This window comes from Leuresthes tenuis, unplaced genomic scaffold (assembly GCF_036924035.1).
Source record: "Leuresthes tenuis unplaced genomic scaffold, fLeuTen1.0.hap1 SCAF_21, whole genome shotgun sequence".
NCBI classification, from domain to species: domain Eukaryota; kingdom Metazoa; phylum Chordata; class Actinopteri; order Atheriniformes; family Atherinopsidae; genus Leuresthes; species Leuresthes tenuis.
The window spans coordinates 22,632,578-22,646,889 of record NW_027325375.1 but is presented as its reverse complement, the minus strand read 5'-3'; the positions used below and the strand labels follow the sequence as shown (position 1 = coordinate 22,646,889).

Sequence of the window (14,312 nt, the reverse complement as noted above, 5' to 3'; positions counted from 1 at the left end):
GAAGAAAGTGGATGAATCAGTGGTTGTAGATGCTGTTCTCTGAGAATTTTGATTGGAAAAATGGTGGCTCATGCTTGTGTGAATCAGATTGGCAAAAGAAGTGAAAACATGAAGCGGTGAAGCAATTTTGGGACAGCCAAGGGCGAGAATAAATACTGGTGTGGCTTTTCCCACTTTCCTCAACAAGTAATGTAACTGGCCAACTGATATACAATTGGTTGATACCAGGACGGCAACGTTTGAGATGGTTGTTTCTATTTCCAACCTGACCACAATTATCCGCCACAGTATCTGTCACAAACTATCACTTTAACTGTTTCGAGTTCTACTGGGAGAATGCACATTTGTAATTGCATTCAATTCTGTTCTTTTGAGGCTTTGTTGGTGGAAACGTCTTGTCATATGCTGCAGCTGAACTTTTCCAGTGCTACTTGTCACATAACAATTGCTTGATATTTGTGATGTTTAAAAATTTCATCCTCATACGAAGATTTTAGCTTTTTAGTTGGTTATAAATCATCTGCTTAAGCGGGTTCAACATGGCACTGGAAGGAAATTTAAAAATAGAATAGAAAAAAGCTGCATCAGAATTAAAGGTCTTTAGTTTGCTTGTATCCGATGAAAAATGTCAAGTTGTTGGAACCTCACCGAGAGGCAAATCCCTCTCTGCAGGCTGATGAAGCTTTGATTGGAAGTGGATGGAAAAAAGCTGGATTATTGAGCAACCCAACACTGCCACCTGCAGGTGTGGATAACTATAGTTAGGGAATCATAGCTGCTGAGACACAGCTGACGTCTCATCTGTCATGATGAGAAGTAGATCAAAAAAAGGTCTTGTTCTGCTTAGATTCATGAGCCAACCATCCAGAGAGCAGAGCCTCCACTCACCCACAATCTCCACACCACTATCAGTCACCCATTTCAAAACTGCTCGGGACACTTTGGGGAACAGCCATTTTATTAATTAAATTTGAACCTTTGTGTTAGTTTCTCTTTATTCCAGTGCCACCATGGTGAACACTCATGTTAAAAATAAAAAGTGACATTTTTATAATTTTTTTTTTGTTAAAATGTATAATCAGAATGAAGACAGTTAATCATAGAAACTAATCGTAGAAACTGACAGAATGATCTCACAGCGTTTTGGATCAAACTCTTCTCCCTTTAAGCTAACTCAAAGAAACGGAAACAGAAATGGGCCAGGGCAGACAGAAGAAAAAACAGCTTTGTATGTATATCCACATTTTTTTTTTAAAAAGATATTTCCCATAGACATTATAGGTTTGGTTTGAAAGGGGGACTCTGCTGGATTGTCTCACATTTTTTTTTTTTCCCTGTCGTGGAGCATCACTGCAATGCAGCAACAGTAAATCTACTGAGGAGAGTGAGAGCCCTGAAGACTACCTAGTGCACTGAGAGTGGGGGGATCTATATGGACACACTTGAGTCAGGCTGTTGTGAAGTGCAAACCATTAGTTCTCTAAACCCTCCCTGTCCTAGCTAACATCATTTACCTTCCTGGCAAACAAGAAGTGGTAAACTACACCTGAATACACAAGCTGGAGTGTGTCCGGCCCTGTAAGTATACTCACAACATAGTTATTTTTCATCATTACAGTACAGTATAGATCAATAGTTTTCATATACTTTTCATATCTTTTTTCATATTGCACCATCAAGAATGGGACACAGAGAGATCAACAGAGACTCCATTTCCTAATTAAAACGAGATATGTGCAAACATGACTAAGGACTTTATTAACCAAATCAATTCTTCCCTGTAATATCCACAAATAAAAGTGATTTCTCTTTTTATATATATATTTATAGTAATAAGAATAATAAATCTTCACATTGGATCATTTCATAGTGTGACAAAATGCTCGACTGGACTGTCCAGCCATGATCGTAATCCTCATTGTCTTTTAATTGGTCAGTCCCCATGCATCCATAGGAAATAGATTTTTTTTTTTTTCTTCAAAAAAAGTAACAATTTGAGAGCAGCTGAAAAGTTTGGACTGGTGTCAATTGCTTTCATTCCAAGATTCTTCCAAGGTTTCATTCAGTGTTTCAGAAGGATATTCCATAGGAAAAAATGACTCCAAATCGTCATCTTCCACTGCAGGAAATCAAAAATAAAAAAGATGTCCTGGTTCTTATGAAAACATCATAGTAATGGTGATAATAGATCATTTGGGACTCAATAATTAATGATCATTAATAGCTGACAACTAACAATTAATAATCACTTGATTAATTATAAAGAATTAAGAATAAATAATGCTCCCTTGTTACTCAATTAGTTTGGCAAAGCTCCGGCTGGAGTCATTTCTGATGAATGAATTTTTTTCTCACTTGAAACAAACAAAAAATACAAATAAGAGATAAAAGAAAACTCTAAAATAAATAAAAGGAGATTAGTAAAAGTGACCCCACCCTTGAAGGGGAGAGGCACGTATATACAGAACTGCGTGGTGAAAGTCAGTTTACTGCACTTGAGTGTTAAGTCCAGTGTTAGAGTGAGTTCTAGTCCCGCCCTAGGTGCCCCTGCTGTTATACCAGCGTGTAGGACTTTGCGTAGGGGTTGCTGCTCTGTTTGAGATGTCCTCTCGAGTCCAGCAGGGACTCCTGGGAGGTGCTGAGCTTGGCAGCTTGGGCCAGCTCTGTGCCCTCTCTGTGGGGGAGCGTGGCTGCAGAGCCAGGCTGCCATTGGGCCACTGGTTCCCTGCTGGCCTGAGGGGCCTCTGTGGGTGTTGGGGGTGCCATGCGAGAGGGCCGCTTTAGTGAGCGACTTTTCTGGGGCTCAAGGCAGGCCTGACCCATGGCTGCTCTCTCCCCGCTAGCTGTCCCCCTGGATGAGCCCGAGCAGGACATGCCTCGGTTTAACAGGAAGTCCATGCGCAGGTATGGAGGAAGGTGAACCAGCTCGCCTCCTGTAGGACAACACACAGCGCACAATTAGTCTAACAAAGCACACATTCCTGACCAACATCATCTGAATCCTGCTCTTTAAATGTAGCTTTTTTAGTTTGAGCTGTCATGTTGTTATCAAGCTAAAATAATCCTTTTTATTCTCCTCACGGTAATTTAAAAATTTGTTGCAATACACTTATCTCTTATCTCATATGATGAAAAGACACAAAGAGCATTTTGAACATGAGACTGTATTTGGCATATGCTTTAGGAAACCTGACAACATTGAATATATTTAACTGAAATTGGTTATTTTATGTGTTTATAGGTATAGATTTAATTGTCACTCAACAAGAATTCCTCTTCAGCTATGTTACTGTTAAACAGATGTGGGGGATGTGGCTAGACTGGGTAATATTAATGCATCACTAACCGGGTTCTCCCTCCTGTAGGCACTGCTTTAACTATAAATTTTACTAAATTTTAATGTATATTTTTCCTCATTTGTCTTTTAAAAGTATTTGGATCTACAGTATGTGCAGATCAGTCCTGTAAAAACTCTATTGACAACTAACAAGTATCTTGAGTATCAATAGTAATAATAAGCTGACTTTATTTGTTGGTTTTAGAAGGCTGAATATTCAGTCTTAAATCATAAATTTAGGTACAAGAAATGAAATTCAGATTTTAGTTTCAACAAAGAAGCCGTAGTTTCATTCCATAGTTTCTACATTTCCCACATTTAGAGTCATTGATGTGAAATAATAATCAACTCACATATTGGAGAGTGCTGATGTGTTTAGTTTAGATTGCATTTGACAGATTCTATTTTTCTCTGTGCAAGACTTAAAAATATACTGAGCATTTATTGCAGCACTTCAAACTTGGCCTTCATATACCTCGCTAAAGACCAAGACTATCTTCTGCACCTCATAAGTGGGAAGATGGAACTCAAAATAACTAAATTTTCATCCTTGAGATCAAAATAAACAAAAGCTTTTGTGTTTACTGTGCAAGTTAGATTTTTTTTGGAAATCTTTCCAGAATTGCAGATGAGGAAACCCAACTTTTTCCAATGTTTTCTTTGACTTTTCCAAACCAGAGATATGAAAGTCAGAGTTCCCACTTGCCTCAAATGCAGCAAAAATGTTGAGGTGTTCAGAGGACGTAAGAGACAGACTGCTACCAGTCACAGAACAAAGCAGCATATTGGGAAAAATTAAGCATTAAAGCACACAAACGGGTTCATGGCCACGTCAACACCTCTACAGACCCAATTTGATGGGACTACGTTGTTAGATTAGAAGTGCTGTTTAGACACACACTGCTCAAAAGCTGCAGCCCAAGAACTGCCTTAAATAACTTTATGAGAAGACACGCAAGGGAAAACAAGTAGAAGAGTGTGTTTCTGCAGAGAAATTAACAAAAACACACCTCTACTGGGTCCTAAGACACAACAATATATGTTGTGTTCTTAAACATACTCTGCTTAGTGTGCCATTAACTGAGGAAATCATCTTAATTAGGTTCTGTAACAGTTAATTTGGATTCACTGTTAGTGTTAATACAGGATGTCAATATCAGACATGTAGTTAAGGTTTAGTGATTAACAGCAGAAAATAGATCTTGGTGGCTTTCAGGTAGACAGAGCTGTGGTCAATGGACAGTCTGGCCTCACCCGGTCTATGGGCCTTGGGCACGGCCATGTTCATGACCCTGCTGACATCCTGAGGCTTGGGTGGGGAAGCAGTGAAGCGGCAGATGCCTGATTCGGACGGTGTGCTGGAAGTCAGGCTGTCGGTGTAGTCGTTGGTGCCTGCCGTCATCTGCTCTGAGGAAGTGTCAGAGATGAAGCATTCGGTGATGGTGAATTTGGCGTGGCGGAGCTGTTCCTCCATCTTGGCGTGCTCGTAAGCCCTTGCAAGCTCCTCATAGGTGGAGGAGGCACTCTCTGTTGACACCATACTGCTCCGTGCTCGGTCTGGACATTGTGCGGAGTTAGTGGGAGGATTAGTTCCAAGAGTTAGTAGCAGAATAAGTGGGATGTAATTTTGTTACAGTTAAAGTTAAGACAGCTGATTTGTTATTGGAGACATGGTTTTACAATGCGCCGTATGTTGTTTACCTGTGTCCTGAGATGGGCTGACGCTGTAGCTATCACTCTCCTTGTCAACTGAACCTGCAACCCTGGGTGTGGGCAGCCTCCAGTCAGTGCTGAGAGTGTGGGAGGATACAGGGGGGTGGGGGCGGTTCAGTGTCCACTGGCTGGCGTAGCGGTTGCGGGCAGCTGGGCCAGCTTTGGCTGTGCGGCGGGCAGTGGGGTCTGAGAATAAGTAGGAGAGTGCGGGGGGTTTATATGAGCTGAAAGGGTGGAAGAGACTAAACTTAATACTAAACTTAATACTAATCAACTTGGAATGGATTTTATAGGCTGGATACAATGTGTAGGATAAGTGTTACAGCAATAGGAGTTTTTTAAACTTTATACATTTTCCAAAGCATACAGCAGAAATTAAAAAACAAGAGGACAGACTGCTAGGGTAACAAAACCACTACTAGAGGTATTTTTATATGTTATAAAGTTGGAAAAAAAAAAAAAGAGTCCGTACTGGACTTACTGGTTCCTGGTCTGGCATCAGATACATCTACCAGTGGACCAGTGGCCTGGGAGAGGGACTGGTAATGGACTGTGTGGGTGACTGTGGACGACTTCTGTTTCTGTGTCTCCCCAAAGTCGTTGTCGGTGAGTAACACTGTGGATCTGTCGTCTGTGGGACAGTAACAGGCACAAACTCAGCCCCTCCATTTGAGCAGTGACTTTAGTACAATGGCTGTACAGTGCTAGTGGGTTGCTTACCGACAGTCTCCATGGTGTCCCTCTCCTCAATGAGAAGCTGGGCTCTGGGGATGTCGATGTGCATACGGAGCGTCTGTTGCTGTTTGTTGATTGGCTCTGCTGGACGTGTGTTTTTACTAAGAAACACCAAAACAAAAGTGAACTTTAATATCTGGAAAAGTAACTTTGTTCAAACTGTTTGGACATACTTAGATAACTGTTACTGGGTTAGTGAAAATGAACACGTACCTCATTAGCATCTCAGCCAGACTCTTTGCATCTGGAAAACAAACAGAAACATTTTAGATTTGAGAATAAAGGCAAACATGGATCCACATGACCATCACTGAGCTCTCTCTTATCCCACCTCGCAGCCTCTTGAGCCTCTGTTCCCTCCTCCTCCTCCTCAGCACCAGCAGTCCGATGAAGATTACAACAATGCCCACCAATACACAGGAAATAGTCACCATCATCTTCAAACCTTCACCGCCACCAGAGATGTCCTCACTCACATTGGGTGCCTTCACCAAAGGAGCAATGGTACCTGTGAAGAGGTCATGTGATAGTGTTATGACAGATAGCGGGCTTTAAGACTTATAACCACAAAACAAAAGATTTGGTAGGTTTGTCCAAACATTTGTTCTCCTGCTATTGTACGAACTTACTGCCGTCATAGCTGAGCGTTGCAAACTTGAGTCTCTTCTCTGCGTAGCCGGCGCTGTTGTAGACCTTCATCTGCAGCTCATACCAGGTGGCCTCCTGCAGGTCATACAGGATGTAGCTCTTGGTAAGAGATGTGCGCTGCGCTGTGGTCCAAGTGGGCGAATCTACAGGCCGATACTCCAGAGTGAAGGAGGTGATTGGGCATCCACCATTATTCCAGCCGTTTAGGTTAAGCTTGACCCGAGTGGCATTAATGCTGGTGAAGAGCTCTTGTTCCTTAGAGTACTGCGGTTCTGTTTAAACATAGTAAGAACGAATGAATACAGCTGACGATCACCATTCAGAAAAGTAGTTATTGTCACAGAGGAGTAATGCACAATAAAGTTTCCTGTAAGTTGAGGAAAACATGCCATTTGGCAAATTGTTATAATACTTAAGTTCAAAATTCAAAAACAAAGTAAACAATACAGATTTGTGAATACAAGAGGATAGTTTGACAGTAACTTCAGTTATCAGTCCTAATCACAGAACATCAAGTCAAAAGAAAACTTAGGTTCTACCTTTCCCATGTGTTTTAGCTTCGATGATCTCACTGATGCGTCCAGGACCCACTGCATTTTGGGCGGTGAGGGTGAACTTGTACCAAGTACCACACTTGAGGTTTTCCAACCGATAAGAGCGCTCACTGGGACTGATGGCAAAATTACCCCACTGCTCGCTGTTATCCTCTGAATACTGCAGAATGTAGCCTGGTGACAGCACAGTGGACACACAACTGTCAGTCATCTGGTTGAATCTGGATTTTGAAAACGAATTATCAGAATTTGTCTGACCTCTTATGGAGCTGCCTCCGTTATCTCCAGGGATCCAGGAGAGGGTGATAGATGTGGTGGTTGTCTTGGTCACAGTGAGGCGAGGCTGGTCAGGTGGAACTGCAGGAAAGAAAACAGATAAAGCACATAAAAAACAAAAATTGATTTCAGAGAAGAATCTAGACATGAAAAGATCATTTACAGCCAGTGTCAGTGAGGGATGGAACAGAAACGTTTAACGTCATGGTTTAAGTCTTACCTTGAACTTGCAGATTGAGAACGATCTTGTCTGACCCAAAGCTATTACTGGCAACACAAGTGTAGTTCCCAGAATCCTCTGCTTTTACTGTACGGATAACAAGGCTACCGTTTCCATGGACACTACGTCTGCTGTCAATCACAACGGGTGCAGGGGTTCCATTGCTGTCATACAAATGTGTTAATAGTTAGCCTACTGGTTTGAGAAAAAAAAATGCGTTTTCATATATTAATTCAATTCCAAAGAAGCTGGGATAATGTAAAATTTGAGAGTGTAGTGATGTGTATATCTCAAACAGATGTTTTATTCATACTAGAACATAGAAAACATATCAAATGTTGAAAATGAGACATTTTACTATTTTGTGAAATCTCAAAAAAGTAGGGAAAGGGCCATATTTACCACTGGGTAGCATCCTCTATTTTTGACCTTTGTCTCACATTACTGAGGACCTTTGGGAGAGGAATGATGTCCCATTCTTGTCTGATATGAGCTATATCATATACGACTTTGCGTTGATTGGAATATATGTTACTCTAAAACTTGTATAAACCTTTCAGCACTGATAATTCCTTTCCTGATGTGGAAGTTGCAAGTTTCATAGGCACTAATGTACAGATATCAGAAAAGCAGGCTTTTGAACCTAGAGCTGCTAACAAGCCAGATGGTCCCTCTTTTCTATGATCCAGAGGATGTAATGTTTGTGATTTTCAAAAATAATTAAACATTTTAATTTGTTTGACCACAGAACATTGTGTCCCTTTGCCTCAGTCCATTTTAAATGAGCTTTGTACCAGAGAGGATGGCAGTGTTTCTGGATCATGTTCACAATGATATCTGGAGGTGTTCCTGAACCCATGCAGGGACATTCCAGGACAGGATCCAATCTGTTTTTTCTATAGTGCTGCCTGAGCGCCACAGACATTCAAAATGAATTAGAGTCAAAATTAGAAAAACTTTTCATCTGTCACGACAGAACATCATCTTAGGTGTGGCTCGACATATAGCAGACACTCAACAAAACATTATTTTGAAATTGTGCTGCAGTTTGCAGATGCAGTTCTTTTAGCAGATTGCTGAACCTCTGCCATGTTTAACTTTTCACTCTACTTCACTATGGTGATCTTTTTTTTAAATAATTGAATAATTATGTTACTTAACTGTTGTTAATTAACCTACATATTGCTTTAGCTGCTAATTTTTTGTTTTCCAGCCATGTTTATTTGACGTTTATTTGTTGATGTCATCAAATTCAAGATGATCATTTCATGAAACGGTAAAATGTCTAATTTTCAACATTAGATGTATTTTTTATCTGTGCTCTACTGTTAATGAAATATTTGCAAATCATTGCATTCTGTTTTAACTGAAACTTTTCACAGTGTCCCAGCTTTTTTTCACAATTGGGTTTGTGTAAGAAACCACACTGTGTTTGTACGGTTTTCAAATTTTACTCACATCTCCTTCAGCCACTTGATGGTTGGGGATGGATCACCAACAGCCTTACAAGGCAACACGATGTCTCTCATCCAGGGGGTTGTAACTGTCCTGTTGAAGGTCAGGATTCGAGCCGGAGCTGCAAAATTAAATACACATTTTTCGTCAAGCAACAGATAAGAAACGTTATGCTGAATGGATGATAGAGAAATGATTAGCATCACCTGGTTAGTATAAGTTCTTTATAACTCTTAATTTATAAAATCTTTTGTATTTTCTACACTCTAACCCTAGAGCTAACTGAGTCAAGGCCGTAGACTCGGTGGGCCACAGTGTGATGGTGTTTTGTCTGTATCTGAACAATGGAGCAGGGAGGAGAGGACATCCATCACCTGAATCTCTGGCAGGATGTGAATGTCCTGATAGGAGCTGTGGGTCCTGACTCCAGACACCACAGGATCTATCAGCATATGCAATCTGCTTATCAGCTCTAAACAAGCATGTAAAGTGTTGACACGGCCATGTGTTTTTAGTAATTTGCATTCAGATGATGCTCTGATACTTGTCTTCTTATGAGGAGATACTGAGACCAGCCAGATGGGGCCCCAACAGGGGACCCTGTTTGAATTCAGCTCAGAGAACACTGAGCTATGACAAACTGGCAAAGCTTTAACATAATTTTACTGAACAACGGTGCCATACAAGTGAGAGAAGCTTTACCCTCAGCCATGGGTTTGACAGTGATGATCTCGCTGGCGTTGCCACGGCCTGCAGCAGTGACGGCCACCACCCAAATACTGTACTGACGGTTCCTGCTCAGGTTGGGGATGCGATAGAAGAACACATCGGGTGCTGCCTCAAACTCACTACTCACCTAGAGAAGAGGAGGCAAGGGACATTCAGAATGCAGCAAATTATTTTTCCATCTTAACTTAATTGTAGTATAAGTTGATGGTGATGATGTTCTCATTTTTTTCTTATTGATTCAAAGGTAAAAAAAGTTCTGAATACTGAAAAATGATTCCTATAAGTTGTCAACCCCAAAAAAGATGCTGTGATGAGATGAGGGGAACTAAACTGAGTTAGAATATAAGATACAAACACTATTGTTGTCATCTGCTTTAAACTGCTTCATAACCAATGTGAGCCCACTAAGATCACTGGAAGCAAAATAAAAGTGTTGTATTTGTGTGTGTGTGTGTGTGTTTTACCGTAGGGTGTGGGTTGGAGCAGAAAACAGTGTATTTTCTGATGATGCCGTTAACTTTGAGCGGAGGAAGCCAGGACACAAACACCACTGAGTTGGAAGCAGCTGCTGCCTTCACACCAGCCGGAGGCCCGGGAACTGAAAGCACAACAGGAATTGGTTGCAATAAATTCCACCAGCATCATTACTCACAAGATAAGATGTCGGATCATTTTTGTAACATTAGAAAACATCGGCGATGCTGACATTTAATGTAAAGAGGAGAGACACTGACATTCCGTGAATCAAATTTGGATTCAAGTACAAATCTTTACATCTCAGTAAATCAAAAAAGGTTTGTTTTGACAAGAGTAATCTGACAGCTCTCTCATGTTTATTTTCATTCATTTTCTTTGTGAAAGGTCAGATGAATCTTCTTACCGTCCTCCTTGGTGCGGGTGTAAATCTGTTCACTGCGAACACCATCACCAGCTCTGGTGAAGGCCAACACCTGGATGCTATAGTTGGTGTATTTCTCCAGCCCATCCAGCTCCAGAGAGGGCTTCGAGGTTGTCACGTTCCTGATCTCTCCAAGCTCTAAAGGACGGAAAGGGAGAAGAAAGTGAGAGATGAAATGACCAAGCAAATAGCAGTCCAGGACTGCACACATCTGCTGAATCATGCATCCACAACAGGATATGAAAACCTACTTAAAAAGTTAGAACATCAGTACTGTAAGATTTAAACTCAGGTCAAAAAGCCTTTTCCACTGCAAGTCCCTTAATGTGTAGTAATATCACAGGCCGCCACTCTTCCAAACATGTGACTAATATATCACACAGAAGATCCCATATAAAAAGGTAAGTGCCTGGCTCAGAGGTGTCATATCACAGCCTTGGATATGATTCAGTATTCAATCACAAAGTTTAAACAGTCCTGCATCCAAGGTCTGCTGTTGAGGTAGGCCTTGATAGGCAACCTGTTATCTCCTGAATGAATGATGTCTCACTATGTCACTGCTCAGTGCCTTCATCCCCTTGTCACAATGTTGTCCTCCCCTGATTTCACTCTTATAACTTCACTTCAGAGGTTCTCAGCAGATGACTAGCTGCATTCTGTCATTTTTTACTTCAATTGAGCAACTGAAATGCACAGAATTATAATAGCATGTTTTACAATTCAGTAAACGTACTCTTCATGCCAGGCTGTATATGTTTATGTGAGTTTCCTTATCTATTGATAGACAGTTACTGCCTTTGCCATCCAAGTAAAGGATAAACAGACAACTCAATGCGGAATTTTAGTAATTTTTTGGGGGATTTCTGCAATGTTAAGTAAATTATGTTTTACATGTAACTATAAATAATTACTTGATTAATTGAAACATTTTCCAAACAAAAAAGTTAAACTTTTGCAGATGCTGTGATGATTTGCTGCTTTCCTTTGTCATATTTGTCTTGTCAAATGAGGAGTTTAGGTAATTGGATTGTTGCTCTGACAAAACTGTCACTTTTGTTTCTGGGAGAGGGAATTCCTGGAAAGCAATAGAATTAAATTAAATGTTGCATGGTCTTCTGTTAATCGCATTTACAGTACATTACTTAATTGAAAACAAATGGAAAATTGGTATCAGTGTGGGGATCTTGAAAAAAAACTGACAGCCTGCACCACTGCAGTTAGATAGGGCTTGTATTTCCCTCTGCTGGTCAGTGAGAATATACTGACAAACTGCACTTGTTCAGGACTGATTGGGTATGGAACAATTAACTGTTTTATTGCCATAGATATATGAAAGATACTAAATGCCAAGTACTAGGAAACGTGAATATTATCTTTGCATCTAACGTAAGCCGTTTGATTTATACCATGAGTATTTGGCCACTGTTACCATGCAAACAAGCTCTGGCTGTCATGACTGAAGCGTTCACGCTATCAAGGGAAGCTGACATGATGTGACAGTGCACGGGGCAAAGGTAATCACGCTGTCATAACCAATCCCACAAACAGAAAGCCGGCATGTGACAGTGCCATGCCATGTTGTCTGACTTCCACACAGCCATGCAATGGCTCAGCAGAAGATGTTACTCAGGTTCCAAAATGCAATGATGATTGTTTTATTTACTTTTACTCCTGCCAAAATGCAATCAAGCAGCTTTTAATCACATCTCAATAGCAAAGCGCATATTTCTAGGCACCATCAAATGTTCATCTGTGTCTTTTTTTTTTAAACTTATGTACCTCCATCAGGCAGGTTGGCCCAGTAGATGACCCTGAAGCCCAGCAGGTTGCCGTTCAGAGCGTCTTTGGGAGGCGTCAGCCAGGACAGGGAGATGACCTCTGGAGACGTGGCGATGGCTTGGACATTCTCTGGAGGGCGGCTCGGCACTGAGGGAGGAGAACCATGAAAACTGTGAAAACCCTCAGAGGACACAAGAGGACAGACAATACACCGCAGTACCCTCGGACGTCCACTAGGTTGTGATAGATCCTCACAAATGTGTCTGACATTAAACTGTGCTTTCTGCCTCATTTGGAATGCTTATAGCAGTGTCAGTATTGTGCACACTCCAAAAGTATCTGTATTGTATGATATGCTTAGATATGTTTATTTTTGTTTGTATCAAAAATTCTTGGTAAACAAATTTAACATTGTGGGTGAAGGCACACTTGCCTCAGTGTGAAAAAACCTTCTCTTTCTTACCGTCCTCCAATGTGGTAGCAGCCACCTCTGTTGAAGACGGCCCTGTTCCTGCACTATTGCTGGCCTGCACCACAACTCCATACTGGGTGAACTTCTTCAGGTTATCTAGCACCAGGCTCTCTGCATTGTCCCCTGTGGTCTCCACGCTTATCACACTGAACTGGTAGTTTCCACCTGAACTGTACTCCCTGTAGCCCACCTGGTAGCCTTTGATGGCCCCATTCTGGAGGTGCTTCTTAGGTGCCTGGCAGAGGAATCAGAGAGAATATGTGAGGCAATGGGGATGAATAACCCTCTTCACTCACTGCCTCTGTTTACTACAAACCTGACTTAAGAGAGAATCCTATCAATTTTACCTAGAATTTTCTGTAACACTTTTGCTATCCATATTCTGATATGTTCTGTTGGAATTGGAAAATGAATAATCACCAAACAGATCTGAATGATCAACATGGCCAACACAGGAGTGAACGGGGAGACAGAGAAAGGCCTAGTTCCTTTAGTATGTGTCCAGGTTAGGAAATCCTGTTTGGTGCTCAGATAAACTGACGGTAAATTGTGCAAACAGTGGCGCCCACTGGTTGAAAGTAAAATTATTTGAATCACTGAAGTCAATTCAAGACTGAATGACAACAAATGCTGTCACCATGTACACAAAGTTAATTTAAGACTTGCAGTTATTCAGGAGGAGAAATCTTAGACAACATGCTGTTTCCAAACAAATGAACTTACCCTCCACGAGACTCGGATGCTCTGAGAGGAGAGGGCTTCCAGCTGCACGTCCTGAGGTGGTCCATCAGGAGCTGAGATCAGATCATCAACATACACATCTTACAAAACTCTCAAAGATTAGAATAAGTCACTCTGTGGACAAATGCGATGGTTGTATTTCTTAGTGGCTGCTGAGGGTGAGAAGAAGTGCTCTGTGGGGGCTGACAGAAGGGTCTGATGATGGGATAGGGGCATAATTTGCAAAAGGGGTTCAGCCTCAGTCTATTGACTGTAGTGTGACATTTACTACTGAGGCCGCTAATTGAAAAGTTCTGCTTTTAGCACAGGGTCAGCATGTGTTCAATAATGCAACAGAGCCAGTGGGCTGATGTCTCTGGGCTCATTTCCATCTTTTTGCCTCCTGTCTTTTGTTCAACACACATGCTTACCTCTGATAGATGTCTTAATGTCTCTAACAAATCAGATTTACTACAACTATGAATTTATGTACTTCTAAAAAACAGAACCACATGCATGATGTCATTCTGTACAGAAAACAGCACAGCCTGTATTTGTGTTCGTGGACAGGAGGGCACAGCTATTCATTCTCACCTGCTTCGTCAGTGGTGATGGTGAGCTCATTGCTGGCCTCGCTCTTGCCAATGAGGTTTTTGGCAAACATGCGGATGTTGTAAGTGGAGGAGGGGTGCAGGTCGATGATGGTGGCCTGGTTGAGCTGAGGTGAGACATCTTTGGTCTTTTGAGCAGTGTCCCAGGTGGCTGTGCAGGGAAAG

At 41.4% G+C, this 14,312-nt stretch overlaps 1 protein-coding gene across 3 annotated transcripts in view; it reads right to left on the bottom strand.

The window, feature by feature from the left end:
* Nucleotides 1-939: 939 nt before the first annotated feature.
* The window catches only part of LOC140279914 (cell adhesion molecule DSCAM-like), a 79,876-nt gene continuing 66,503 nt past the window's right edge, over nt 940-14,312 (bottom strand). Inside the window, exons 15-33 of one of the 3 annotated variants that reach the window (XM_072375138.1) lie at nt 14,131-14,298; nt 13,540-13,610; nt 12,808-13,051; nt 12,345-12,491; nt 10,548-10,703; nt 10,132-10,265; nt 9,641-9,794; nt 8,942-9,059; nt 7,484-7,647; nt 7,246-7,344; nt 6,973-7,161; nt 6,415-6,705; nt 6,117-6,293; nt 5,999-6,029; nt 5,771-5,886; nt 5,523-5,681; nt 5,039-5,236; nt 4,592-4,894; nt 940-2,933 (exon numbers count right to left, since the gene is read on the bottom strand). In XM_072375138.1, coding sequence (XP_072231239.1) covers nt 2,554-2,933; nt 4,592-4,894; nt 5,039-5,236; nt 5,523-5,681; nt 5,771-5,886; nt 5,999-6,029; nt 6,117-6,293; nt 6,415-6,705; nt 6,973-7,161; nt 7,246-7,344; nt 7,484-7,647; nt 8,942-9,059; nt 9,641-9,794; nt 10,132-10,265; nt 10,548-10,703; nt 12,345-12,491; nt 12,808-13,051; nt 13,540-13,610; nt 14,131-14,298 — 3,299 coding nt within the window. In that variant the 3' untranslated portion in view covers nt 940-2,553. The remainder of the gene's footprint in view (nt 2,934-4,591; nt 4,895-5,038; nt 5,237-5,522; nt 5,682-5,770; nt 5,887-5,998; nt 6,030-6,116; nt 6,294-6,414; nt 6,706-6,972; nt 7,162-7,245; nt 7,345-7,483; nt 7,648-8,941; nt 9,060-9,640; nt 9,795-10,131; nt 10,266-10,547; nt 10,704-12,344; nt 12,492-12,807; nt 13,052-13,539; nt 13,611-14,130; nt 14,299-14,312) is intronic. The other 2 variants (XM_072375139.1, XM_072375140.1) reach the window with 2 other exon arrangements.